Consider the following 26,973-nt stretch of genomic DNA (forward strand, 5'->3'; position numbering starts at 1 on the left):
AAGCAGTGGTGCCTTGCCTGCCACAGAGACCTGCCAGCTTAGCCACCTGCTGACTTAGTCACCTTGGAAAAGTCCCTTCAGCTCTCCAGACTCGGCTTTTTATTTTTAACTGATACACTGGCAATAAACTTATTTCCTGATTAAAAAAAAATCCCAAGTTTAAAATATAGTAAGTCCAAAAAAAAAAGTGTGTAATGTAGCCTATGGAGCATTCCTGAAGATTACCAGTTTGCTTACCTTTATCATTGCTTCCACCCAGCAACATAAGAACATGATATTGTGTATTGCTAGCCCCCCCCCGCAAAAGATTAAAATTCCAACTATAGTTTCTACCAATTGTTTGCTATTTTTGGACCACCGTAAAGTAAAAAAAAAAAAAAAAAAAAAAAAAAAAAAAAAAAATTCCTGCCAAATCTTGTAAGTTAGATACTGTACATAAAGTGGGTCTAAACCTCGCAGTTTAGGAGGGTTGTTCTGAGGATTAAGTAAAGGACTAACTGTAAAATGCTCTACACCCTCTGGCATTGAATAGCGCTGTAAGCCTCCCTCAGTAACCACCAGCACCACCACCCCGACTGCTTTGTCAGGCATATGAAGGCTTGAACTCGGCCTCGGGGGGCCCCTGACCACCCTGCTGCTTCCCTCGGGAGTCCCTGCTGACTGTGTGACCATCCATCAGCTTCGTGGACGCCTTGATCACAGGGTCCGGAATCTTCACCGCAGAGAAATGAGGGCACACCCTGTGCCCACATCTACAGCGTGCTCCTACCCTATCCGTCTTCCAAGAAAAGCGCAGGCTGTTTGAAGCCCAGGGAATTCTGCCCTAACAGAACGCGACAGCACGAATTCACAGACTCATCTCAGCGCAATGCAGCGTGGCCAAGGGCAGTTGCGAGGCCACCTCGCTTGGAACTTGCCCCCTGCGGCGAGCTGCTGGAGCGCAGGGGTCCCCGCGCGGCGCGCACACCGCCCGGAGCGCAGGGCGCCGCCTTCCTGCACGCCCACCCCCACTCAGGGGGCGGGGAGCGGCCTTCGGCTTCTGTCCCCTCCTCTAGAATGCAGCTGCCCTCTTCACTGGGCCCACTTGACTCTCATCTCCTCCGCCTTCCTATTTTAGCCCCTTGCCACGATTTTGCTCTCTGCTGTGGGCTTGGGCACCTTCCAAGGTCAGACCCCAACCCATGTGGCTTCCTCTCAGGCTGAACTCTGCCCTTCACGGCGGAGATGCGGGGCTCCACAAAGCACGGACTCAGCATGCACGCAGTTGCTCTGCCACATGACAAGTTCCCTCTCCTGGTCCCCCATCCCCTCTGTGCGCAGCAACTGATCCTGGGAACTGGGGTTTTGCCACAGCAGCTCCCCGCACACTTCCCAGTCAGGACATACTGAGTAACTACTCAAATCTCTAAAAAGAAAAAAAAATCAATACCCACCTCTCCTTCAGTCCCCACTCCTCGCCTGCTAATTGTGTTGCCTTCTTTTAAAATATAATAAAGAGCGCTTCCCATGTGACTGTCTGTCATTCCCAGGCCCCTGGGAAGCCTCTGCTAGTCAGGACTCTTTTATTCTGCCAAGAATTGCTCTGACACACTTTTCTCTCATGGGTTTGTCCTCTGCTAATTTAGCACAGGTTCAATCTCTTAGAGCCTTCACATGTGGGAAGGGGTAGAAAGATACTGTACGTTAAAAGAAAGAAAGTAAAGAAAAGAAAAAGAGCCTTCAAATGGGGGTCTGTGAGCCTGGGTCATGCGCCAGTCATGTTAGGGCCTTTTCACTGCCTTTGAGAAGCAAAGGAAATGAAAGGAAACAACACTGTCACCTGCTCCATGGCTTGGTAGAAGCAATGGCTTGGAAAGGGACTTGCAACAGCTGCTTAGAAATAAGAACTTAAGGTCATCTGGAGATTTTCCCTGCAGCTCACAACCACCGTTTTTACCTATAGTGTGTGCTTGACCACGTAATCGAACACCCATCTGCCCAATAACTGCTCTGGGTAAATCTCACAAGCCATTCCCCACTTTAAGAAGGTGGATGAAGAGAGAGGGAGTTTAGACATAATACAATAATTTTCTTTGTTCTCTTTTTAAATTGTGTGTGTGTGTGTGTGTGTGTGTGTGTGTGTGTGTATGCAAGCATGTGTGTGTGAGCCCACAATGGGAATCAAACATCAAACCCAGGCCTTCACACATGCTAGACAATGAACCACTTTCCTCCAAATCTCTAGACATAATTTTCAAAAGAAACATAACAATTAATGGATGCTTTGTAAATTGTAACATGAAAATTGTTCGGTTCTTGGGGATTCTTTAAGGAGATGTGTTGAATGTATATCAAGCAGACTTGAAAGAGGGTGACTCGAGCGAGACATTGATAAACCCCAGTTTAATTCCAGCCTGGTCATTTATTGAAAGGTTATGATGTCCCTAAGATCCAGTGTGCTTGCTGTGAAGCAAAATGCTCATACCTACCTAAACAGTACTGTTGTTGAAAGGATTAAGCAATCTACTTATTTCTTCATTCATCAAAAGGAAAAAAATTGTGTATCACAGGGTGAGGAGATGGCCCAGTGAATATAGCACTTACTGAGCAAGCATGAGGAACTGGAGTGCAGGTCCCCAGAACCCACATAATGCTGCACGTAGTAGCACCGGTGTCTGTCATAGGAGCATACCTATGGTGAGCTAGGAGGTGGAGACAGGGTCCCTGGAAGCTCAGGGAGCGTCTAGCCTGGCCTACACAGTGGCAAACGACACAGAAGGTGAGGACTAATGTCCTCTGACCTCCACATGCACACGGTAGAATGTATACACTCACATTCACACACACAAAAACATGCAGACATCATACCCACGCTGTATACGCCATATACACAATGATCAAAGATAATATAAATTGTATATGTGTATTAGAAAGACATTTATGAGAGCTTCTTATTGTATCACACAAAAAATTACTGGTCAGGTATCACCAAACCTAACAGTATATTTGGTATGGTTGGACCTGAAGTCCTGGCTGTGGAGCATTACAAAAGTTATTAAGACTGTTTGCCCTAGGCAGCCCATGCCCCAGAGCCCCAAGGGCCAGTTTTGTAGCAAGGTAGACATGGCTGGCTTGCAGCTGAGGGAAAGCCAGAGACCAGAGTTTGCATTCTGGATAATAAGAACAGGTTTAAGAGAGGTCTTCTGGACAGAAGAGACAGGAAGGACCCTCAGCGTAGGAGGAGGGAATGGTTAGCCCAGACCCTAATGGGCAGGGGGCAGTTGGGAGCACCAGGGGACAGAGGGCGGGGTCTGGGCTACACAGAGGCCAGGCCAGGCCAGGGTTGCCTCACGCTCCAAGGGACACTTTTCTAGAGCTTTTTATTCTCCACATCAATGCTTGCCTCGATTGGCACAGATAATTAGCATTGATGATAGCTCATTAGCTAATTATTTCTGGCTCATGTTTACCAAGTATATTATAGGAAGTTTGGACAGATCTTCTCCCTGTGAGCCAAGTTCTGGAAAATTCTTCAGAAAACTTGATTTCTGACATGTAAGGAACCTGGTCTTTGCATTTTGCAGAAAAACTTCTGGCTCCGCCGTGCTGAGCACATTTTCCAGGTTCTCCTGTAGTCGTGCTCAGTGAGAAGCGCAAGAGAAGTGGTAGGAAATATAACACGGAACGGACACACGTTCAAGCCCGGTCTCCACCACTTACTGTTGGCCCTTTTGAAAAGCTTTTAGCCTTTTTGAGTTTTGGCCTTCCAGGCTATCTACTTCATAGCATTATAATGAAGGTTAAATGGGCATTATTTGGTGAAATGTACAAGTGAATGTCTGGTTATAAGCTCTTTTCTCAGTTAGTCATGAAGTATTGGGACAGCATCTCTGTGGAAATGGGAGGTGGTGGGACCCCAAAATATTTGTGCCTTGGATGCTACCTCCCAGATACTCAGCCATGATGAGTTTCAAGACCACCACCTCCCTCTCATCTTGCTCTTCCCTCATTCTCGGACAAACTCTACACTGCAGGAAACTCTTCTACCCTCTCTACCCACGCCATGCTCTGGGGCCATTACCCATGCTGCCACCTCTTCTGTTCATTGGCATCCAGAATCCTCAGGAGACAACCCGCTGGCCTGTGTTCAAATTCTCCATTGTCCCCGGCTGCTTCCTCCACCTCCCCAAACCTCAGTGTTCCGGCTCCTTAAATGGGCATATGCGAATACAGAGCTGCTGAGGTCACTGTGAAGGTTCCTCATGGACGGCGTGGGTGCAGTGGCATGAGTAGTGTCTCTGCGTAGTGAGCCTCCCCTCTTGGTCTTCCAGCCCCCCAGACACTTTTTCTGCTGCTCCATACTAATGTCCCTGTCCCTAAATATCCCACATTGCATTGGTCCCTCAATCTGTCCTCCTCAAAAAATATAGGTCACAGGTAGTACTGCATTATGAAACATGGCGTCCCCTGCTCCCAGAAAGTGGTCAAGAAAACATTGATCTGATGATGTCAGATGAGCCCTGTATGTGAAGAGCTTTTCTTTATTTTGGGTTTTGACTGGGACTACGTTCTCTTAGGTAGGGTTAATCATGACCATAGGAAGAGTTTCAACCTGTTGCTCTTAGAAGGCTCTTACTTCGTTGTCACTGGGGAGGTGGCTCCTTTGGCCGATGGCATCTATGTCTCTGCTGACTTTCACCCTTTCAGTCTTCCTGATGCTGAGTAAGGGCTCATTTTCAGGGGTGCAGTATTGCCTCACTTATCCAGGGCTGGGAAGGCTCTTGTATCACTGAGGGGACAGATGCTCTTGAAGACCATGGCCTGGAGAAGACAGAGTTGTGTGCTCATGAGGTGTGTGCACAGTACTTTACGCCCCAATTTTCACATCAACATCTTTCGACCTACACTCAAATGTAGGGTCACGGTGGACACTGGGAAGAACTGCAGTGTTCTGAGAGGGCCATAGGAGAAGCATTGTGTAACTGACCTGGGTACAAACTCTTATTTTAAACAGCTGCTTCTGCAAGAGGCAATTACCAGTTTCCTGTCCTTTCCATCCTCCCTCGCCTCTGCTGTTCAGCTCTGTAATTGCTGCCAGGAGGATGCAGGCCTCACAGTGGCTCAGGGACAGTGGGAGCCGAGCTCAGGGAATCCATGCATCCTTGCCAGCCAAAGGCTATAAAGTACCAAAGAAAAGCTGTGATTTAGCCTGCATGGTGGCTCTGTTAGCACGGTCTTCTCTCCCCAGAAATCTCTGTCATACTGAGTCCAAGGGACACTGGTGAGGTTCCAACCCCCGCCTCAGAAGGCAGGACCAGCCCAGCACATACAGACAGGCAGTGTCAGTCCCCACCATCCTCCTGTTTCCTGGCCGTTTCTGAGTTCCTGGGACATTCTGGATGCCCCGCACACTCAAGTCCCTCAGACGACTGCACATGCTGCTTTCTAAGAGCCCCCCGACACGGTGGCCTTCACTGAAAGCTCAAAGCCCCACAGTCCACTCTGAGGCCTTCTGCTGGATCTGATGTGTCATCATTCCACAGAGCCTCTGCCCCTCCCCGGCTTCCTCACCTCACTGCCCCCAGGACACCTCACTGGCCACACTGCTTCCCCCCTAGGTCCCATCCCTATTTCCCACTGCCAACTCCTTCACGCGAGCACCCATCCATCCCAATCGAATGAGGTGTTATGATGTGCTAGCAAGGACTGGGCCTGTATATCCATTCACATGTCCCAGGCCACATGAAGAGATGGACACTAAGCCACCAGCTGGTGCACAAGTGTAACTACAACTGGTGCTAAGTGGTAAAAGTCAGGGAAAGATGGGGTTCTGACAGAGGCCTAACTTAGTTCAGTATGGGAGGCAGAGACGGGTGGATCAGGGCAGGCGTCCCAGAGGAAAGTAATACTTGCCCCTCCTTCTATTGGGTTATTCACAGTTAACCCAGTGATTGGCGGGGAAAGGGACCTTTCACAGGGCATATGCGAAGGTTCTAAGGAAGAGACTGGCATATGTAAGGACCACACAAGAAGCCTAATGCAGGTGGTGCGCCGAGAGCATGGGAGAGTAGTAGCAGATGAAGTTGGGAGGATTGTCAGAGATCAGATTATGTTGGACTGTGAAAATCAAGTTAGGGTTTGTGTTACACTGTTCTGGCCACGGGAAGCCTTTCAGGAGTGGAACACTGAGGAAGCCATTTGCCCAGCACAACCAAACCCCACATGAGCCCAGGTTGGTGTCTTCCGCCTGCCTTCCCACAGCAGTCATATGCTACGGGATAAAGCACACAGCCTTCCAGAGGTCAGGCAGGCCAGAATAGTTAGGAAGTCTATCAGAGAGGCTCTGAGGGCAGGAATGGCCCACGGATAGCTGGACATCACTCCATAACACCTGGAAAAGTTTATAAGGCATAACCTAACACTTATATGAGCCACATGGCACTCTTGGAGAGAACATGGCTAACCCATCACTCAGCTCAGGACCTGAAGCCCAGCAGAGTCATTGAGCTGAGTGCCAGGCGAGATTGTGGACCTAGATCTGGTGAGGCCGAAGCCAGCAGGGTGTGCAGAAGAGAGGAGACTTTCCTGGGGAGATACTGGTGAAGTGAAGTACCTTGCAGGTTTGGCACTTGTGTTCCTTCCCCTCCCTGGCAGCTTGAAGGGCCCCCCACTGAAGGAAGAGTCACGGAGCTCCTGATTTCAAGTTAACATCTAAAGAGTGTGAGCTTTCTGAGGCCTCTGGTGCATGCTGGCTCCCCTGCTGACTCCAGAATTATCAGAGCAGAGATGATCTGCCCAGGGACAAAAGCCAGTGCCCTGAGCGTTTGAAGGAGACGACAGACAGCCTGCGCAGAATCCGTTCAAAGCTCCTGCAGGTCAGCTCACAGAGAGAAGTTGGCCTCTGAGACCCTTGCCCAGGGTGCAGAAGGAGGCCCCAGCAGGCACCAGTGTTCTCTGCTGCACCTGGCAGCCTAGAACCTTCTCTGGCCTCACCAGCATGGCTTTCATTCCCCCATGCACTGAGTCACTTACATAGGACTACACCTGCCTGGAGCAGGCATCTTTGTGTCCCTCCCCACGTGTTGCCTTGCACACTTAGGGTTTAAATAATAGCTTGTTAGAGGGATGAGCCAATGGATGAAAAGCACAGTGAATAGGCAGTGGAGATAAATCATGCACCTTGTGGACACCAAAAGGAGCAGTTTGGGGGAGTCTCACATTGGATCCCAGCTCTGACACAAGCTGGGAAGGTATAGACAATCATATAGATGGCTTCTCTCCATCCATGTTGCAGCGTTTGCAAGATAGGGCCAACCATCATCCTCCTTTTCCAGCTCTGGTTGGCACCCAAAGTGCACCCAGCATGGTACCTGAAGAATAGTGGTACCTGAGTAGTGGTCGTTTCCTCCCCTGGGGGCTTTCATGAGGGCTGCAGAGGCAAGTGCCCAGATGAGCATGCCGCCTCTGTGAGTAACCGCAGCTGTCCTCCCAGACATCCCACAGGCCTCTGGGTCTGGGCTTTCTCCTCTGCAGAGTGGCAGTGGTAGTGGCGGAGTAGCCACTGGGCATGGAGTCGCAGATGAAATGAGGACAGGCGTGTGAAGTGTTTACATCCGCGGTAGCTGCAGGGCTTCCCACCCGCGCGCGCTGCCTGCGGCACCCGGAGATCTCGCAAACCTCTCTCTCGTTTCCAGTTTGGAAACAGCCTTGTGAATACATGTGTGTCAGTGCGGCCCTCGTCTGCCCACTACAGACAGGCACACCCGTTCCATGTGCTGGTGAGACGTTTCCACAGCCCTGTCACCAGCACACATGCAGGCTCCTGCCCGCAACCCCCGCCCCAGCCTCTGCTGGCCGCTCCCTACATCTGCCACCGCATTCAGCAGGCAGGGAAACGCGGCATGCCGAGAGCACCAAGTGGAAAGTTAATGAAAACCATAAAGTCTGATTTTGAAACCTCTGCCGCTAGACCACTCCTCCTCCATCCTTCTGCTGTTTTCCTGTGCCTGCCCCCTTCTCTGCTCAGTATCCACGAACCTAGCCCCTCCCCCAGCTTCCCCTTCCTGGGTGTTATTTGGTCACAACCGGGAAACTCTGTCCCTCTTCCCACCCTCAGTGCCAGTGAAACAAGTGATTTTTTTTTTCCTGCATCAGTGCCCGGACAATAGCAGCGGTCTGTCACACTGTCTCCCCTGGGACATGCTTCCTCTCTGATGTCACTTGTGGAGAGAATCAGTGATCAGTGCTTTGGAGCTACTGGGAATGGAGAATCAGGTCAGAGGACTCGGGCTAGTACTGACTCCGACAGCCTTTGATAATGAAAAGGAGGGAGCACAGGGGCCGGCGAGTCGGCCTCGGCCCTGTTACTTCCTTGCTTTGCGACACTGCTGAGTGATGAACCCCGAGCCCACGCTCCCTGTACGATTGTGGCACGTACTGGCAGAGGCAGTGTTAATGCCTGACTTGAAATTCCTGCCCTCTGCCTTGATCATCTCAACTGGTCACCACAGCTGTTTGGCTCTGCGGTCCCCTTGGCCTTGTTCTTGTGCCAGTAAACAAATTGTTCTGACTGTGACTTCATCTCCAGACTTTGGATAGACTACTGAGGTCAAGGATCCTCAGCCCAGACTTTCATGTATCCCCAGGCACTCTGACCCTTGTCACTCCTGAGCCCCATCTCTATCTCAGGGGCCCAGACAAAGAGTCTGTCTGCCTCTACTCTGCTCCCTCTCCCTTTATCCCTGTCTTCTTCCCAATTCCAGCCACCCCAGACAAATGCCCCCTGGAGCAGGCAGTAGGTAGGAGTGGAAGGGGTATCTCCTCTCCCATGTTAGCTATCACCTAGCAACCAGTGAGCCCCCCCCCCCCACAGCTATGCCCAGAGGAGCTGGGTTTAAACATGATGAGCGTGGACACATCCTGGTCTTGGTTAGCGAACACTGAAATAGGAGAAAGGCAAAACTGCTATCTGGTCTCTGCAGGCTGGTGGTACCCATGTACCCTTGCTTCCACACATGGGCCCAGGACATTCCTCTGTTGCATACAGTCAGCTCATAGCTAGTGACTCCCTGTGCACCTGCAGACTTGACAAGTGTGTCCTTATCAATATGTCCTTGGCCTTAAAGATTTGTTCCCCTTAATGACTCCCACATCAGACGGGAAGAAATTACAGCAACTGCTTCTGGGCCAACAGATCTGAAAAGACCTATTCTGGCTGCAACTTCCAAAGCTAACACAAGCTTAGCTCCAGATGTCAAGGGATGGCAGAGTGGTCCTTCTCCACTCAAGTACTGTCCAGTGTCTCCCAGCCAACCGTTCTCACTGTTCATGGTCTCCAACAGATGTATACAATGCCATTACATTCAGCCATAGAATATACATGTCTTTATAGCTTATAATTGCAGATGCTCTGTCATCTGGCTCCAACAATGCAGGGCCAGACTGTGTCAGCACAGGGTAAACAGAAAGACCTCAAGATTTTACTCCTGAGGACCCATGAGAAGACTCTATACTAAGAATCCCATTTAGATGATGCAGGGGTAAGTAAGTGAGCTGCCCTTCCTCCCAGCAGATGACATGGCACAAAAGAAAGAAATGCAAAGGAAAATGTCAGCTGTCCATAGTGTCAAGGCCTTGTCATAGTCATGGGAGCTGTGGGATTCGAGACTCTGGCAGGCGCTTTAGGGGAGGCCTGACTTTGGGGATTCAGACAGGATACAAGCAGGAGTGGCGCCTCCTCCCGCCACCTGCTACCCACGTTGGGAGCTTGACAACCAGCAATTCTGAAACATCTGTCAGGGTTCCCAGCTGCAGGCAGTGCCGGAAACTTAGGCAGGAGGAGCCCGAAACCTAGAGAAGGAAATAAATGAAGACCCAGGACCAAGGAAGAAACCCCGAGTCCCTTGTGGCACTAAAGCTCAGGAGGATGCCTTATGTACAGTCCTGCGTGGTGGGAGCAGAAGCTTATCCCTGGGTAGTGAATGGCCACTACATTCATTTCCTCTGAAGCCATAACTTTGTTCTTCTGTGGTCCTGAAATTCTGGTTCACTATTGGCCCAAGGACCAGAATCTTGGATTAAACATTACAGGAGCTAGCCTGAGCCTCACCTATGAGAGTGGGTTTTTTGTTTTGTTGTTTTTTGTTTTTTTCTGCCTTCTCAGTTGAATAGTTGACAATTTGAAAATGAAAGGGCTCCGATGGAGAATGTAGCTCAAAAGTCTCTCAGAAGGACATGAATGGCAGCGTGGAGCCAGGCTGGTAGCTCCCAGAGAAGGTGTTTTTAGGCTAGAAACCTTTTTCCCATGAAATTGTTGTGAAGTGTGTCTGTGTGTGTGTGTGTGTGTGTGTGTGTGTGTGTGTGTGTGTGTTCTAGGATTCCAGTGTCATCCACAAAGTCTAACACAATACTAGAGCACAAAAACTTTACATGAAGAACTTGGGAAAGAAAATTTTTTGTGTGTGTGTATGCCATGACTGGGTCACCTCTCTATTGCAGTGACCCTACAAAATTAGTGATGTGTGACCATCTGTCCACTTGTCACTTTGTCAGGATGACCCTGAAGTCAGTTCTCATCTGTATAAGGTGAAGAAAGCCCCTTTGAAGTGGCTCATGTCTCAGCTAGTCAACATTAGTTTCAAACAAACAATATGCACAATAAGTTCCGTTTACAAAGCCCCTACCATGTGCAAAGCATTGCTTCCTCTTAGCCCAGACAGTATTGGACATGAAGTGCTTTGCTTCTTTGGAAAGCATCTGGCCCACTATCAGGTAAGCCGTGAGCTCCTTACGGAGGGAAGGACACTCTGTCCCTGGCACTATGGCCTTGTGCAGGATACAGGGCCAAAGGAGCTTGCTTGCTGCATGGCCAGTGGGCAGCCCCTCAGGAGGCACATGGGATGGGTCTGCACAGCTGCCCTGCAGGCATGCGTGAGCACACTCCCATGTGCAAGGTTACCAGCTTCTGCAGCTGCCAGATGAGAATGGGGTTCTGTTCCAGGAAGTGTAGAATTGGGGTCTGAGGCAAACCATCTTCACACATGACCCAGAAAACTGACCACTGACCTAAGCTCTTGGGGCTGTCAAGTGGAAGTCAGCAAAGACCACTGAGATCCCAGGTGGAATAAACTGACCACCACATAGTAAAGGATGAGCACATTGTGAAAAGGTGTTGAAATGGTAGAAAAACTCGGTCTAAACAGAGCACGAGGTGGGAAGAAAGAAAAGCCTCCACTTACTTAAGCACAGGGCCTCTCCCAGTACCCATGACTCTTGAGAAACATGGGAAATTATGTTCCTGCAATGAGAATAAAAATGTCTCCCTATGTGCCAGAGAAAAAAAGGATGTGGTCAGAAAGGAAGGGGGTGGCAGAGGACGTAGGTGGATTGTATTTACAGGCTTCTTGGAGTCTGACATAAACAGTGCAGAATGAGGAAAATCCTAATTTTAAAACTTACTCTTCAATTATGAGGCAAACCATCTGAGAATTGGGATGTGGGCCAGGACCAAGACTGGGAACTGATGTATGAGGAGCTGTGTGGCCTGCCCAAAAGCAATGGGCTTCATGACTCAACAAGTAACTCAGGGTCATGGTATAGGTTCCCTTGACTTCCTCCACCGGCACCAGAGACCTCTTCCCAGCCCCGAGCCCAGCCCGGCCTGCCCCACACCTCTTCTGCTCCACCGCTGTGCCAGGAGCTACTGCCAGCCCCTCACAGGGAGGGGCATGGAGGGAAAGGTGCCGCAAAGCCAGACATGACATAGATCTGTCCCGTAAAGGAAACACATTGCGCTTTTCTCTTCTTCAGTGTTACATGGAGAAGGGTTTGAGTCCTCAGGGAAAGTGTTCTGTGTCACCAAACTTTGCACACTGCTGAATGGTAAGTTTTTAGGTTCCAGCTGTGCAGATGAAGAGAAAGGTTGGGAGCCTCTTGACCACCCTGTAAGTGCAGCCCAGTTAACGCAGCGGCCAGTAGTCCTTTAATGAGCAGGCTCAAGACCGCGGTTAGACCACAGACTGTCAGCACAGAGCCAGCGTTCAGGAAGTTACATGTCAGCTATGGTGGGGTGATAGTCTCAGAACAGCTCCTCGGCCTGCCTCCGACGTGGGGCAGGATCTCAGAGGTCCTCTGCTCGGCCTGGCCTGCATTAACCCTTTAGTTGATGGATTCAGGAGAATTGGGGCTTGGGGAAGCCTGGATAGCCAGCGGGGAGGCATTGTGGGGAAAGAGAGGAACTGTTCACAAGTGTTCCAAAGTGTTTCATGTTTGAACAGCTGGTACGGTCAGAGCAGCGTGTACCAGCCTATGTCATCCGTGACTATTCTCACTTTTTAGTTAGTACCAAGGAGGCACCATAAAATGTCAAGGGTTTCGAATCAGAAATGCCACTCAGTTCCATCCTTTCCTAGCTGGGTGACCTTGGACAAGTTCTTTTCTGCATAATGGGAAGATGAATGATCCCTGATTCATGCAGTTGATGTACAAAGTAAATGTGCGAGTGTTGAATGTGAGTAAAAACACACATAACAGAAGAAAAACTCTAGATTAGAACTAAGCAGGGTTCCAGGCCTGGGGATTTAGATTTCAAAGCATGCCTGTTCCTAATGCCTGTGGGCTCCAGTGTAGGAATATGAAGGCTTGAGTACCATCTTGCTAAACTTTTTAACATTTATAAGTCGAAGTAGCAGAATGATGAGTCAAATAAGGTCTCTTCTCCTACGTAGGCACGTGTGCCTTTCTCATAACTATAAGGTGGGCTTCACGTTTAGAATGTTTGTATTTTCCTCCACATCTGTGCTATAACATAGAGGCTTAGAGAAGGTGACCTTCGGCCCAGACCCACCCACTGCCCTTCCTACCGCTGTCCCTGCGCCACACGCACTCTCACGTATGTGCGTGCAGACGCCCAACGTGTGCACCCAAATGCTGTGCGTGCCCCAACAAATATTACCCTCTGGCTATCCCTTGGGCACAAGAGTGCACAGATAGTACAATGGACTGTCCTTGGACACACAGAGGCCTGGGTGGACCCTATGGATGTCCTTGGAGCCATTAGAAGCGGGATGACTGTGGTCCTGTGAAGCCAGAGGGGCGATGCAGGAGGAGAGGACATGTCCTTTCTATCGCATAGACGCCTTGTCCAATGTGGAAGGCTATGGCCAAATGATACCAAAGTGTGTCCCTTTGAAGTATAAGGCCAGGCCAGGGCTCCTCTCACAGTCCCTAAGGATAGTGCCATCCTGGATCCCAGGCCTACCCTGGAAGCTCTCCAAACCTGAAACTTTCAGTCCTCCACATAGGGTTCCACTGCTGCCTCCCATCCCACATGCCCCATCAAGGGATGTAGAGCCCTTGCCTACCTACGCATGCCTTTCTCCAATACTGCTGCCAGCCTCCCCCACCCCCAGCTCTTCAATGGCTACCAGCATCAGGGAGGACAGAGTGGGCTCCTGAGAGGCTAGTCTGTTTGGCCTTCATGGGCACTGGTGGCCCTGGCTGGGTATGGGGGAAGCCTGGACCTGAACCCAGAGACAGCTTATTTGAATGAGATACTTAGCATGTGCCATTTGATTGAGGTTTTCCACTTTCTTCTAAAAGTGGGATGCAGAAAGCATAAAGGTTGTAATAATCAATGTTTTCACTATTAGGCCCATTGGCAAGTGAATTAGCTGTGAGCTTTGGGTCAATGGCTGTCTGAAATGAAAACACAGTTTATCATAGTGAGGAGAAGGCTGGGAATGAGGTAATAAGTGGAACCAGCAGAGCACATTGCATTCCATGAAGCATTTGCTCCTACGATATTGCTTCATTTGATCCTTGCATTAGCTCTGAGAGGTAGGGATGGCTAGAATTGATTTTCTTCCCATTCTACACATAAGGATCATGAGGCTGACAGAAGTGACTTACCTGATATCAGCTAGCTCTGAACGTGGACAGACACCCACGACTCCTAAGGGCAGTTTGGGTACTTGCTTTGTTCACCAAAAACTTTAAGGAAAGAGGGTTATTTGAGCATAGTGGCTCATGCCTGTAATCCAGGTGCTTGGGAGGTTGAGGCAGGAGGATTGCCACAAGTTTGAGGCCAACATGAGTTACAAAGAGAAAGCCACTATCTCAAAACAAACAAACAAAAGAGGGAAATTAAAATGGATAAGATGAAGAGCTCAAAAGTGATCTTCCCCAAGTGTGATACTGCAGAGGTGCTAGAATTTGAGCTCAGAGAGACCTGGGTTCAAATCCAACGTCTGTGCTACTTTAGAAATCCACTCTGAGCTTTTTCTCATGCTTTGCATACTGAGGAATAAACTGTAGCAACACTTGCCTTTTGTGGTTGCTGTCAAGCGCTTGCATAAAGAAGAGCTGTTAGGGCTGGAGAGATGGCTTAGCGGTTAAGCGCTTGCCTGTGAAGCCTAAGGACCCTGGTTCGAGGCTTGGTTCCCCAGGTCCCACGTTAGCCAGATGCACAAGGGGGTGCACGCGTCTGGAGTTCGTTTGCAGAGGCTGGAAGCCCTGGCATGCCCATTCTCTCTCTCCCTCTATCTGTCTTTCTCTCTGTGTCTGTCGCTCTCAAATAAATAAATTTAAAAAATAATAATAAAGAAGAGCTGTTATAGCCGGGCATGGTGGCGCACGCCTTTAATCCCAGCACTCGGGAGGCAGAGGTAGGAGGATCACTGTGAGTTCAAGGCCACCCTGAGACTACAAAGTGAGACCCTACCTCGAAAAACCAAAAAAAAAAAAGAAGAGCTGTTAGTTTCCCTCTCTCTCATCCTGTTCCCGCCTCTCTGACCTAATAGCTCTTCAGTTTCATGGTCACTTGTTTTGTGCCATACTTGCTGTGTACATTCATTACATCCCTTAATTCTCACACCAAGGACATCACATAAGTGCTATTTTTCATTCCTCTTGTATGCATTGGAAATTGGGACCAAAAGAGCAAGTAGCTTGTCTAAGTTCACAGAGCTAGTAAACAATAGCCCTGGGCTTAAAAGCAAAAGCAATTTAGCTGTCTCCTTCGTGCCCCTTCTTCCCTTCACTGCTCAGCTTCTTAAAGTCATTAGCTGAACTCTCATGTGTTCCTGTCTCTTGTTTCCCAATAACCCCTTGGAGAATGGCCTCCACGAGCCTGTCCTAATACAACTGTCTCCATAATTGACAAATCCAATGGTCAATTCTTGTCAAATCACTGTCTGTGATTTCTGTGGCTTTTGACACTGTCAACTTCCTAGAGCTCTCTGGACTTTGGAAGCTTGTTCTCCCCTTAAGTGGCTACTTCTTGGCCTCATAGACTCTTGTTTGTCTCTTCCCATCTGAAAAGCTTCTCATCCTTACAGATATTACCATCACCCCTTGCCACCTTATTCTCTCCAGTAGGTACTTGGCAGATGTGCATCTCTAGCCATGAACTTCTCCTTATATCACAGCCATTTTCCATCTTCTAGTCAACTCCACAAAAGCCACAGCATCCACATTGAAGCCATAGTCTCCTCACGTCAGGTCAATTCACTTCTTACTTATTAGAAGATAATTTTCAATTCCTGTATGCTAGACACTATTCTGGGGATGAAAGATGTCCCAATAAATAAAGAATATTGTAACCGTTGCCTGCTTAAGTGTTACACTGGGGAAGTAACAAAGTCATTTGTATGGTATATTAGAAGGTGCTACGGAGAAAAAACATGAAGCAGAGTCAGGGGAGGGTGGAGAGAGCGGGCAGGAGGTTGCAGTTTCAATGTAGTTGCCAGGTATGTGGATGTAGTATTAGAGCCAGGGATGGTGGAGGCATGGAGTAGGTCCTTTGAGTGTCCAAGGGAAGGAAATTCTAAATAAGACCAAAAGTAACTGTGAAGGACCTGACATGGGAGTTCACTGGGCATGTTCAGTGAATAGCATGGGACCAGAATGAGCAAGAAAGAGAGAAAAGGAGATGGAGTTAGTAAGGAAATGGGAAACCAGATCATGTGAGGCCACACAGACCATCACAAGAACCTGGACTTTTCCTGAGCGGGTTAGGAGGTGTAAAAACATATTAAAGGGCTAGAGAGATGGCTCATCAGTTAAAGGCACTTATTTGAAAAGCCTGATGGCTGGTTCAGTTTCCCAGTATCCACATAAATCCAGATACACCAAGTGGCTCATATGTTTGAAGCTCCTTTGCAGAGGCAGGAGGCCCTGGCACACTTACACTCACTCTCTCTGTCCGCTTCTTTCTCTCTGTCTCTCTTTCCCAATTCAAATAAGTAAAATAAAATTCTAACAAAATCTAAATTTATTTCTAAAATTCTAAAACTGAAATGCTAACAAACATCATGTACATTTATGAAAATTATTAATTAAACAGATTTTTAGGGCTAGAGAGGTGGCTTAGTGGTTAAGGCACTTGCCTGTGAAGCCTGAGGACCCATGTTTGACTCCCCAGATCCCATATAAGCCAGATGCACAAGGTGATGCATGCATCTGGAGTTCAGTTACAGCAGCTGGAGGCCCTGGTGCACCAATTCTCTCTCTCTCTCTCTCCCTCTCTCTCTCTCTCTCTCTCTCTCTCTCTCTCTCTCTCTCTCTCCCTCTCTCTCTCATACATAAAGACCAGTCTGTTGGGCTTGCCTCAAAAACAAGTTTAAAAAAAAACACTTTAAGGGCTGGAGACGGAGATATGGCTTAGCCATTGAGGCACTTGCTTATGAAGTGAAAGGACCCAGGTTCAATTCTCTAGTACCCACACAAAGCCAGATGCACAAAGTGGTACCTGCATCTGGAGGTCCTGTGCAATGACTAGAAGCCCCCCCCCTCCTTACCTGCCTCTTTTTCTCTCTATCTCTCTCAAATAAATAAATAAAATGTGTTTAAAACTTTAAAGGAAACACTGAGCAGGAAACAGATGATTTCACATACATTAAATATGGTTACTTTGGCCCCAAGTTACCAGAAATTACCAGAGAAACAGAACCAGAGGTATTAGTGAATAGGCCAGTTAGGAAGCAGTTGCATAATCCAGGAAGATAACTGGCGTGGTCCAGGTTAGTGGTAATGGAGATGCGGTAAGGGGCTGAAGTCTAAGAGACTTGAAGGCGTCAGCAGTGCTTCCTAGTAAGTGTGTATTGCATGTGAGAGAGTGGTCAAAAGTGATTCCAGACTTTCTTAACAAATACATAGTTGGGTGTGTGTGGATCTAGAGCCCAAAGGACAAATCCAAACTGGAGATATAAATTTGGAAATTGTCTATATATATGGTACTTAAAGCCATGGAGACCAGATGGGATCACCAAAAAACTGTGAATAGATGGCAAAGAGAACCAAAGACTGGACCCTGGTCCATTACTCTCCTGCACAAAAGTCTCACAGCCTCTAGGCTAAAGTCTAGGTGCTGAAACCTATTAGTAAAGACACTCTACAAGCTGAGACCACCCTTTCCCCTGGCTTGGTTTCACTCTTCCCATCACCCACCTCCCCACCCACCTGACATGGTCCCGTCTTTGTTTCCCATACATTCTGACATTCTGTGTTCATGCTTGATGTTGCTTTGGCCTCTGACAAAAATCTCCCAGTGGGGAGTGCCTGTCTTTAATCCATTTTCTTCACGAAGCTTTCTCCCTTCTAGCACTGTGTAGATGTCCATGTCCCTGGATTCTGTATCCCTTGGAGTTTGTACCACTCACGTTTTGTATGTTAAAAATTTGTTGGCATGAACAGTCACTAAAACACATTCGTGCTCACTAATTCATTCAGCTTAAGTATGGCTTGCTTACCTCTTAAGAAAAAGCTATTCAGTGCAAGGTGTGCTTCTATCCTAATAATAGATGTCAAATGAACAATAGCTGTTAGATTTTAAAGATGAGTAAGTATATAACATGTAAAGCTGTTATAAAGGATTATTTCATATACAAGCACTACCACAATCCAGGAACAAATGCATGAAAATGACTTGGGTAAAGCAGTGAATCCCAGACCTGGAGAGATGGCTTAGTGGGTAGGAGCACTTCCCACATTAGCATAGGACCCTAGAGTGCCTGAGAAAATGTGAGTTTGATTCCTCAGTACCTACATGAACAGCTGCTTGTGGTCAAACACATCTGTATTCCCCAAGGAGCAGAGATCAGAGAATCTCCGGGGTTTATAAAAATGGCAAACTGGAGCTGGAGAGATGACTTAGTGGTTAAGGCACTAACCTGCATAAGCCTAAGGAGCTGTGTTCAGCTCCCACATAGGCCAGATGCACAAAGTGAGGCAAGCACGCAAGGTCGCACATGTGCACAAGGGTACACGCGTCTGGAGTTCAGTTGCAGTGGCTGAGGCCCTGGCACACCAATTCTCTCTCTCTCTCTCTCTCGTATAAAAAGGACAGTCTGTTGGGCTTGCCTCAAAGAAAATGGCAAGCTGTGGGATCACTGATGTCATTTTAGATGAGTGATAGAGGGAGTAGAAAGCACCGCTGTTCTCCTCTGGCCTCGGCACTCAGGTGAATGGGGTGTGCACACACATGCATGCACCACACACACAGACATGTAAAAAAGGTTTTTTTTTTTTTTTTAACAAAACAGCCTTTAGTGAAGATTGTTTTGTTGTATGCAAGCAATATCCAGGATTCAAAAATAAATCACAATGCTCCTCCCCCCCCAAATCAACTAATGGGAAAGCAGTTGTAACAGCTAAAGTTTAAAAAAAAAATCTTGCACCTGTAGATTTGGGTATATCCATGAGTGCATAGCAAAAAGGACTTCCTGGGGGAGCTGATTCCTGGGATGATTCTCAAAGGATAAGTGGTTAGGCATGGTGACATTTATCAGGAAGGAGAGCAGTGTACGCAGAGCCAAGAGGCCGAGGTGAGAAGCAGCAGGGGCCATGGCAAAGGGAGTCATCTCACAGACAGCCATGTGTGTCCTGTTAAGGAACTTGATTTTATCCTCTGGGTGAGCCTGTTATTTCCATGTTAGAGGAGCTGGGAAGGGTCTTCTGTGTAGAAGAGGCACGAACATATTTGCATGTTTGACTACTTTGTGCTGCCAAGACATGAACTTGGGAGGGAGTAGCACTGGATGGAGAGGGGTCAGTTATGGTCAGTTCAGGAGAGCCTGTCCAAGGTACTGAGAACTAGGGTTGGATGAGAGTAGTGACTGCTGGATAGAGGAAAAGACATAAAGTCAAGCATCCCTTAGGGACGGGGGAGCACGTGTTTCAGTCTTAATGAGATCCTAGGTAAGGGATGTGAAGAACCAAAGTTTGCCTCACTTCTGAGCTGGAAGGTCAGATGCAGCCGGATGGGAAGAGGTTCTGGTTTATGGTGTGGGTGACAAGCTCAATGTTGGCCTAGTGGAGTCCAAAGTGAGTGCCTCCAGTGTTCTGTTCACAGTAGTCAGTCCCCTTACGTGGTCATGGGGGGACTTTTGCTACAACCGTTCTTGAATGTTTTCAAAGCCTCTTCTGAAAACCATTGTCAAAGCCACTTTATCACCTACATAAACAAGTTGTGCATTTTATAGGCATAACTCTTGTTGGGAAAAATTGAAAAGTGAAAAAAAAACACTGCCTTGGGATAAGTATACATATCTAGTATTCATAGAAAAAAATAAAATATGATTCTTTTCTAATAGAAAAATCACGCTATACTCACTAGGCCTAAAGTCATAATGAATTTTGGTTATTTCCAAAACCACATAATCCCTTATGGCATGGAGGTGGATGTTGAATCTTAGAGGCTGTGGAAGAGATCCTGCTTCAAACTCAAAATAATTCCAAAAGAGCAGCCCCGTGAGAGTCAGCAGGATGAACACTGCCATGGTCACTGTACCCAAGACCACGCCCAGCCACATGCTTGACGGGACGTGATGATGAAGTGTCTTTTGATATGTCTGTATTCCCGGGAGTCCCCTGAGAGGAAAAGGAATGATCCTCACTATAGTATCTCAACTTATCCAGAAGCCAGGACCCAGACTAAATTTTATAATTTCCTACCAGACTGACCTGTAACCTAACCTATGTCTCTGCTCATGGCTGTAGGCAGGATATGGGGTTCGAAATGTAAACAGTAAAATCTCCACAGATGAAGTAATTGAATTGGCCAGAAAAATGCCCAGTCCTGAAAAGAAAACTGCTGTTACAGAATACAAATTCTGTCCACTTGAAACTGTGTTCACCAGGTTAGTATATCAGTGTTTGCCCAGGATTAAGGAGAGGAGTAAGCATGGTCTGGGACTGCTATTAACTCCTATACTCCAGAAACACAGAAGAATCCAAGGCCCATAGGGCATGATCACTAACTAAGATAAACCTGGGTTAGGCAACACAAAAGTAAATGGGTTAGCTAGGGCACAATGACCACAGTGTGATTATTTCATGGTCCCAAGCAGCAGATCAGTAGATTGGGTCTCCATCACTCTGACCCTTGCATGATTGTATGGCACACAGTAAGGAGTGGGTATAGAATGTTCTGGGAGCTATCCTTGGCACAGCTACCCAAGCATATTTCATAGAATGAGCTCTGTCTAACTGCATCAAGTCATTTCCTGATACTCAGCTTCTGCCAACCCTGACACACTACAATTATTCCCAGCAGTTATCAAGGTCATGAAGACGAGAAAAGAGGCTCTTGCAGCTGTGGGCTTACCTCCGCCCCAGGAGGCCCAGCCTCCCTTCACTTATGATGGGCCGACTGGCACTGGAAGTGCTGTGGAGGCAGCAGTTAAGTGTCTCCATGTCCCCAAGTGATGGCAAGGGATACTGAGACATTGTCAACATCAATTTTACCATGTAACTTCCTTTTAGACTATTTGAATAAGCCCTATAGGATCTTCTGCCTCTTCCTAGGAGGAGGACATTTAATATCAAACAAAGGCACCATTGCTTAGCTGATGAATGCAACAATTGTATTTCTTTATTTAAATATTGAATTCTTAAGTGTTATTACTAAGCATCATTCCTGGTCCCAGAGTTGGAACTATGGAGAATGGCTCTGTTAGAGCCCAGTCTAACTCCCTGTGGCTGCCTAGGGAGCATCTAGCTCATTGGAGAGCCTAAGTCTCCTCTGCTCTGGTTTCTTCCATTACTGTGTAAGCGTACTTGGAAGAGCTGTGGTACAGTGGTCAGAAGCATAGAGTTGGGAGCTGGGGGCACGGTGCTGCAAGTAACAAGCTTGCCACATAAGTTCCAATCCCCAGCACCCATGTAAAATACCAGGCACGGGAAGCACAGCTACAGTCCTCTGGAGAGCTGGGGACTGGAACATCTAGTCAAATGGTTGAAGTTTGGATTCAGTGAAAGACCCTGTCTCATAAAAATGGAGTGGAAAAGTAGCAAAGTCACCTGACATTGACCTCTGGTCTCCACGTACACATTGCATACATGTGCATGCACACTGCTACACATAGACCATCTTGCACACACACACATACACACACAAAAAAAATGGCTTCTGAGTCAAACGACCTATGTCTTAGAATCTACAGAACATGTACCTAACATTTTTTAAGCCTCCTTCCTCTTATGTGGAAAATGAAAATAAATTTCGGTTATATTGCAGAATATTTTCAGCACGAGCTAAGATAACAGGAAGTACTTTTCACAGTGGAGTACAGTAAACGCTGCATAAATACCAGTCGTTGCCATTCTTACATCATTGTTGCTACATGTGAGGATCCCTGGCAGGGAAAAGATGACTAGTCCAGGAGTGAGTGCATGTCCTCCTACCTTCCTTTGTGAAACGTGGGAAACATGCAAGAAAAGTAGATAGAGTGGCAAGCTTTCCAGGCTGAGCGGGGAGGCTCCCAGGCTGGACCCAAAGCCAGGGGAAAGCACAGCAGAGACAGCATGTCAGCCTGAATTGCAACTTTCACAGAACGGTTAACTTTCAGAAGGGGCCAGCACTCCTTGTACCCTTTCCTTCTCTGTATTCTCTGTGTTGGCTTGTGGCTAGACTTTAAACAACCTTCTTGGATGAGTAGAAATTCTACTACTGTGGCTTTTCTAAGAAATTAATGTGACCTTGAGCTTTGCCTCCTTTATCCCTCCTTTCCACCTGACACCTCATTCCAAGAACATTAAATTTCAACCACCATCTCCTCCTGAAATCAAACCTTACCCACAATTATTCTTCCCACCAAGGAAGCCTGTCCTGGGTTACCTCGAACAGCTGATTAGTGACACCCTGGTGGGTTGATGGCTCTCAGTGGCCTCACAACTGCCACTTGGAGCTTTCTGCTTTCCTTTTGGGTCACCTTGAGTTTTATTTAACTTATTTTGGCAGTGCTGTTTTTCTTTAATTTCTTTCTTTCTTTGTTTTGTTTTTTTATGAGAGAAAGACATATAGACAGACAAGAAAGGGAAAGTGAGAGAGCATATGGACACACCAAGGCCTCTTACCACTGCAAATAAACTCCAGATTCATGCACCACTTTGTGCATCTGGCTTTATGTGGATATTGGGGAATCAAACTCTGGGCCAGCAGGCTTTGCAAACAAGTATCTTTAAATTCTTTTTGTTGTTGTTGTTGTTTATATTTCTTTACTTGAGAGCAACAGAGACAAAAAGAGGTAGAGAGAGAGAGAGAGAAAATGGGCATGCCAGGGCCTCCAGCCACTGCAAACGAACTCCAGATGCATGCCCCCCTTTGTGCATCTGGCTAATGTGGATGCTGGGGAATTGAGCCTTGAACCAGGCACCAGGGTCCTTAGGCTTCACAGGCAAGCGCTTAACCGCCTTAGCCATCTCTCTAGCCCAACAAGTATCTTTAACCAGTAAGCCATCTCCCTAGCTCTGGCATTGCTAGTTTTTCTTTTTTTTTAATTTCTGTTTTGACTTTGTTTTTCTCAATTTAATCCTAAGACAGAACTTTTTAGTTGGAATTCCCTATACATTCCCCATTTTGTTTGATTTGTTTGTGTTAGTAAGTGATGGGCATCTCTCCAGCTTTTCAAAGATTCATTCAGTCTCTTTTCTATGCATCTTTTCTGATTTGCCAGGTCAAGCTGGGAACTGCCTGACTTGAGGGAAGGGAGAGTTAAAGCCATCAGTGACTCAGATGGGGTGAGCTACCCTTGGTACGGAAACACCACAGAAACTGTGACCCTAGTTGGCCCCACCAACAAGATCTCCAGGTTCTCCGTCAGCATGAATGACAACTTCTACCCCAGTGTAACATGGGCAGTGCCAGTGAGTGACAGCAATGTGCCACTGCTCACGAGAATCAAGAGGGACCAAAGTTTCACTACCTGGCTTGTGGCCATGAACACCACCACCAAGGAGAAGATCATTCTGCAGACCATCAAGTGGAGGATGAGGGTGGACATTGAAGTGGACCCTCTTCAGCTGTTGGGACAGCGGGCCCGGCTGGTGGGCAGGACTCAGCAGGAGCAGCCCCGGATCTTGAGCCGGATGGAACCCATCCCCCCTAATGCACTAGTGAAGCCCAATGCTAACGATGCCCAGGTCCTCATGTGGAGGCCCAAGCGGGGACCACCTCTGGTTGTAATACCTCCTAAATAGAAGCAGACTGGCCAACTGTGTGTGGAGCACATGCCACTGAGACACGCAGTGAGGTTGCCAGAGGTGGCAGGAGCCAAACTGAGTTTCTGAGCCAAAGCAGACCTCTTGGTTTGCCAGCCTTTGCAGCTACTGGAGGAGAGTAGAGCTGCTTCTTGGGTGGTAGGACCGTTATCCTTAGGAAAAGCCCCTTCCTCTTAGGAATAAAGACCACTGATTTGACAGACTTGCTGTGATGACCATGCAAGTAGCCATATTTTGGAGCTGTCCAGGATGATTCTTTTATTTGAACTATTGACCATTTCTTTCCTGTTAGATGCAGGGGATGGAAATGAAACTAAACAGTGCCTGTGGCAAATGCTGCTTCCCAACCAATTAGAAGTGGGAGTGAAAACATCCACACCAGGTGTTTGTAAGACAGCCCTTTGGTCTGACTGGAGGGTGTTGGGGAACTGGTTGTGAAAGATAATGGGTGATGGGGAGAGAAAAGAGTAAGTTGTTACTATAGAGGATGCCAAATGTCAATAACCAAATATTAGGTGATGGTCAACACACTCACTGAAATGAAAGGAACACTTAGAAAACTGGAGGGATGGTGCCGCGCTTCCTTTCTGAGGGAGAGGCCTCCTGGGAACTGTCCGAGGTGCTGACATAAGCAAACCCGCGGAGAATGGTTCCATCCACCCATCTCTTTCCAAAGATTGCGTATTCAAAGTATTGTTAGACACAGTATTTGGATATATGGATCCTGTTTGCTGTAGTACCTATGACACTTAGGTCCCTGCCCGTGTTTTCAATGATCCAAACTGGAATTTTGTTTGCCACTGTTTATTCTGTCACCATCATCAGCCCTAACGTTACAAAGATTAGATAGGTCATGAACTCGTGTAAGGCTTCAAGAGCTTTTCAACGAAAAAGAACAGTTTGTTATTTTTGTTTCTGGATCATTTTGACAATGAAGTGTCAACATGTATGCATACGCACACAGGATACATATATCATAGTATCTAGACTTGCCAGCAGTGCCTGCAAATGAACCTACAGCCTTTACCCAACACATGCTGTGTGTACCCATAGGTTAATTTTTATCTGTTTCACTGCATTTCTACTTAACTGTTTGAACACATGTGGGGAAAGTGCTTCCTAAAGCTTATCTTCAGAGTTTGTTGGTGAAAAATCTGAGTGTTTATATTAAGCAACCTATGTTGCTGACATCTATATAATAAGGATAGGAAGCTAGGTGTCTTTTAATCAAGCCCGTATGAAAATCTTTTAGAGTTCCTAATCTTTGCAGTGAGAACTTTTTCAGCCTTTCCAGCCTCAATCATCTCCCCAATAATGATCTTTTCTTTTATTTTAATAATGCAAATTGTAATATATGTTTCCCTTGTTCAAAAACTCCCTATGAAAACTAATCAGAAAATTCTCATAATATTATTGTGTATATAACGAGTAAATTTCAGAGGTGAGAAAGTTCAAGTCTAGAGCAATTATTACAAATCCTGTAGTTGACTACAAAATCAACCATCTACCAAAGTATGAGATAGAGAATGAAAAACAGGAGGGCTTGTTCATTACTTTTATTTAAAATGCAATTTGGTCTAATTTCTTTCATGTTCTGGTCCCAGAGGATAGTACTTGCTTACATAAGAGGCTTAACAAGTCCACTCCACATTATGTAGTGTTAATTCCACACCTCAGCCATCAGTCTGATAGATTAGTTATTGATGGCAAATTATTCATAGCTACACATAAATGAAATATCAGTGACTTACAGAGAAGACCTGGAGACATTACATTTAGAAATAATGTAGTTGTTAAAATTACATGTCTCTGTCTCCCATGCTTCCTTGTTTTCTTACAGGAAGAGTAGCCCCATATTGTTGCATGGTTGTTGTTTAAAGCTACTTACATTCCACACTGACATCAGAAGCAACTATCTCTCCCTCCCATTGAATTATATGCCATTTTTCCAGGATTAGGAAGCGGGCTGAATACTGCTCTTGGACTCTAATCCATGTAGCCCTACTATAAATAAACCTGTTGAGAATGAATTAATATTACAAAATCCAATGCAAGGTTTCAGTCCTCAAATTTCCATAGCATGTTAAGGTATGATATTTATGCATAATACAGCTTTTTAGAGGCATATCTATACTTATAAAGTATAACATATTTAACCTGATGTATTCTTCCTGAGGAAAGAGAATTACACTTCAGAATTTTAAGAGATTACCCTTAAGGCAGTTTTATGGGGAATGATGTAATATATGAGAAAAAATATGGGAAAGGTCTTATAAAAGTATAACCCAAAAATGCATTGCCTTGATTGTCATTTGATACTACTGTGAGCTCTACAGTTGGGTCTCTCAGTTCTGAAATCAGCCTGCCAGAACATTCAACTGCCCTGTGGCCAATTATTTTAAAGTAATCATTATTTTACAAGAAAATGATCTCCTTTCTCCCTGTGATCTATAGATCATTGCTTTGTAGCTTAGTCACTATAATGCCAAATGAAGGGCTCTCTTGCAAGAGAGAATTAACCTTGGCATCCCTGCTGGGTCATCTCCATCTTCTCATAGGCCTTCCTCCTTCTGAGAATGTCTGTTTAGACACCAGGTGACATCAGCTTTTAAGAGGACTTATTTATATCCTTCAGCTTTAGTTGTGTGGCCTCTAGGCTATATTTGAATTCTATACACACATAGTTTCTTAGTGGCATAAGACTTTTGAATCCTTTCTATGAAAGAGCACTTCATCAGATTTCAACTTCTTAAATGAGGTCATCTTTGAGATCTTTTAGTTTATGATCTCAAAGGAAATTGAGGCCCAGTTAAATTAGGTCAGCTATTCAGGGTCACATAACTAATCAGCATAGGCTGAGAGAAGATGTGGATCTCCCAGGGTCTCATCTTATAGCACAGTCAGATCACCTGGGACCCATAGTCTCCCCTTGTCTCCAGCCAAAACATTGTCATCATCCCTGAATCATTTACCCACAAACCAATTAGCCTAAAAATTAAAGACAACTGGGCCTATCCTATAAGGAACAAGAGAGAGCCTTTTTACTACAATGTCAAACATTAGGGGCTGATGAGATTGCACAGTGAATAAAGTCCTTGCCTCTAAAGTATGAGGTCCTGAGTTCAATTCCCAGTTCCCTTGTAAAATGCCAGTCCTAGTGGTATGAACCAGGAACCCCAGCACTGGGGAGGCAGAGACAGGAAGATCCTGGAGCCTACTGCTTTTCAACTCTAGCCTAATTGGTGAGCTCCAGCCCAGTGAGAAACACTATCTCAAAAAGAGGCAGGTGGCAGTCATAAGGATGACACCCAAGGTGGTTTTCTGTCCTCCATACATGCACATGTGCCCACACAGAGATGTGCACCCACACACATGTGAACACACATGTGCATGTATATCATACATACATGAATATTCCATATTGCTTCTTATCTGTGATAGCTGTTCTGCTGTGAATTCTCTGATGTATTTATATCATATCCCATGTTCTGTGGCACA

The 26,973-nt window shown here is 46.7% G+C and overlaps 1 protein-coding gene across 5 annotated transcripts in view; it reads left to right on the top strand.

Moving 5' to 3' along the window:
* Window positions 1–26,973, top strand: part of Fam78b (family with sequence similarity 78 member B) — a 98,851-nt gene that overhangs the window by 62,826 nt on the left and 9,052 nt on the right. Inside the window, exons 2-3 of one of the 5 annotated variants that reach the window (XM_045159478.1) lie at window positions 22,932–23,613; window positions 23,768–23,863. In XM_045159478.1, coding sequence (XP_045015413.1) covers window positions 22,932–23,454 — 523 coding nt within the window. In that variant the 3' untranslated portion in view covers window positions 23,455–23,613; window positions 23,768–23,863. Of the gene's footprint in view, window positions 1–22,931; window positions 23,864–26,973 lie in introns of all 5 variants that reach the window. The other 4 variants (XM_045159474.1, XM_004651948.2, XM_045159457.1 and 1 more) reach the window with 4 other exon arrangements.

This window comes from Jaculus jaculus, chromosome 1 (assembly GCF_020740685.1).
Source record: "Jaculus jaculus isolate mJacJac1 chromosome 1, mJacJac1.mat.Y.cur, whole genome shotgun sequence".
Classification (NCBI taxonomy): Eukaryota; Metazoa; Chordata; class Mammalia; order Rodentia; family Dipodidae; genus Jaculus; species Jaculus jaculus.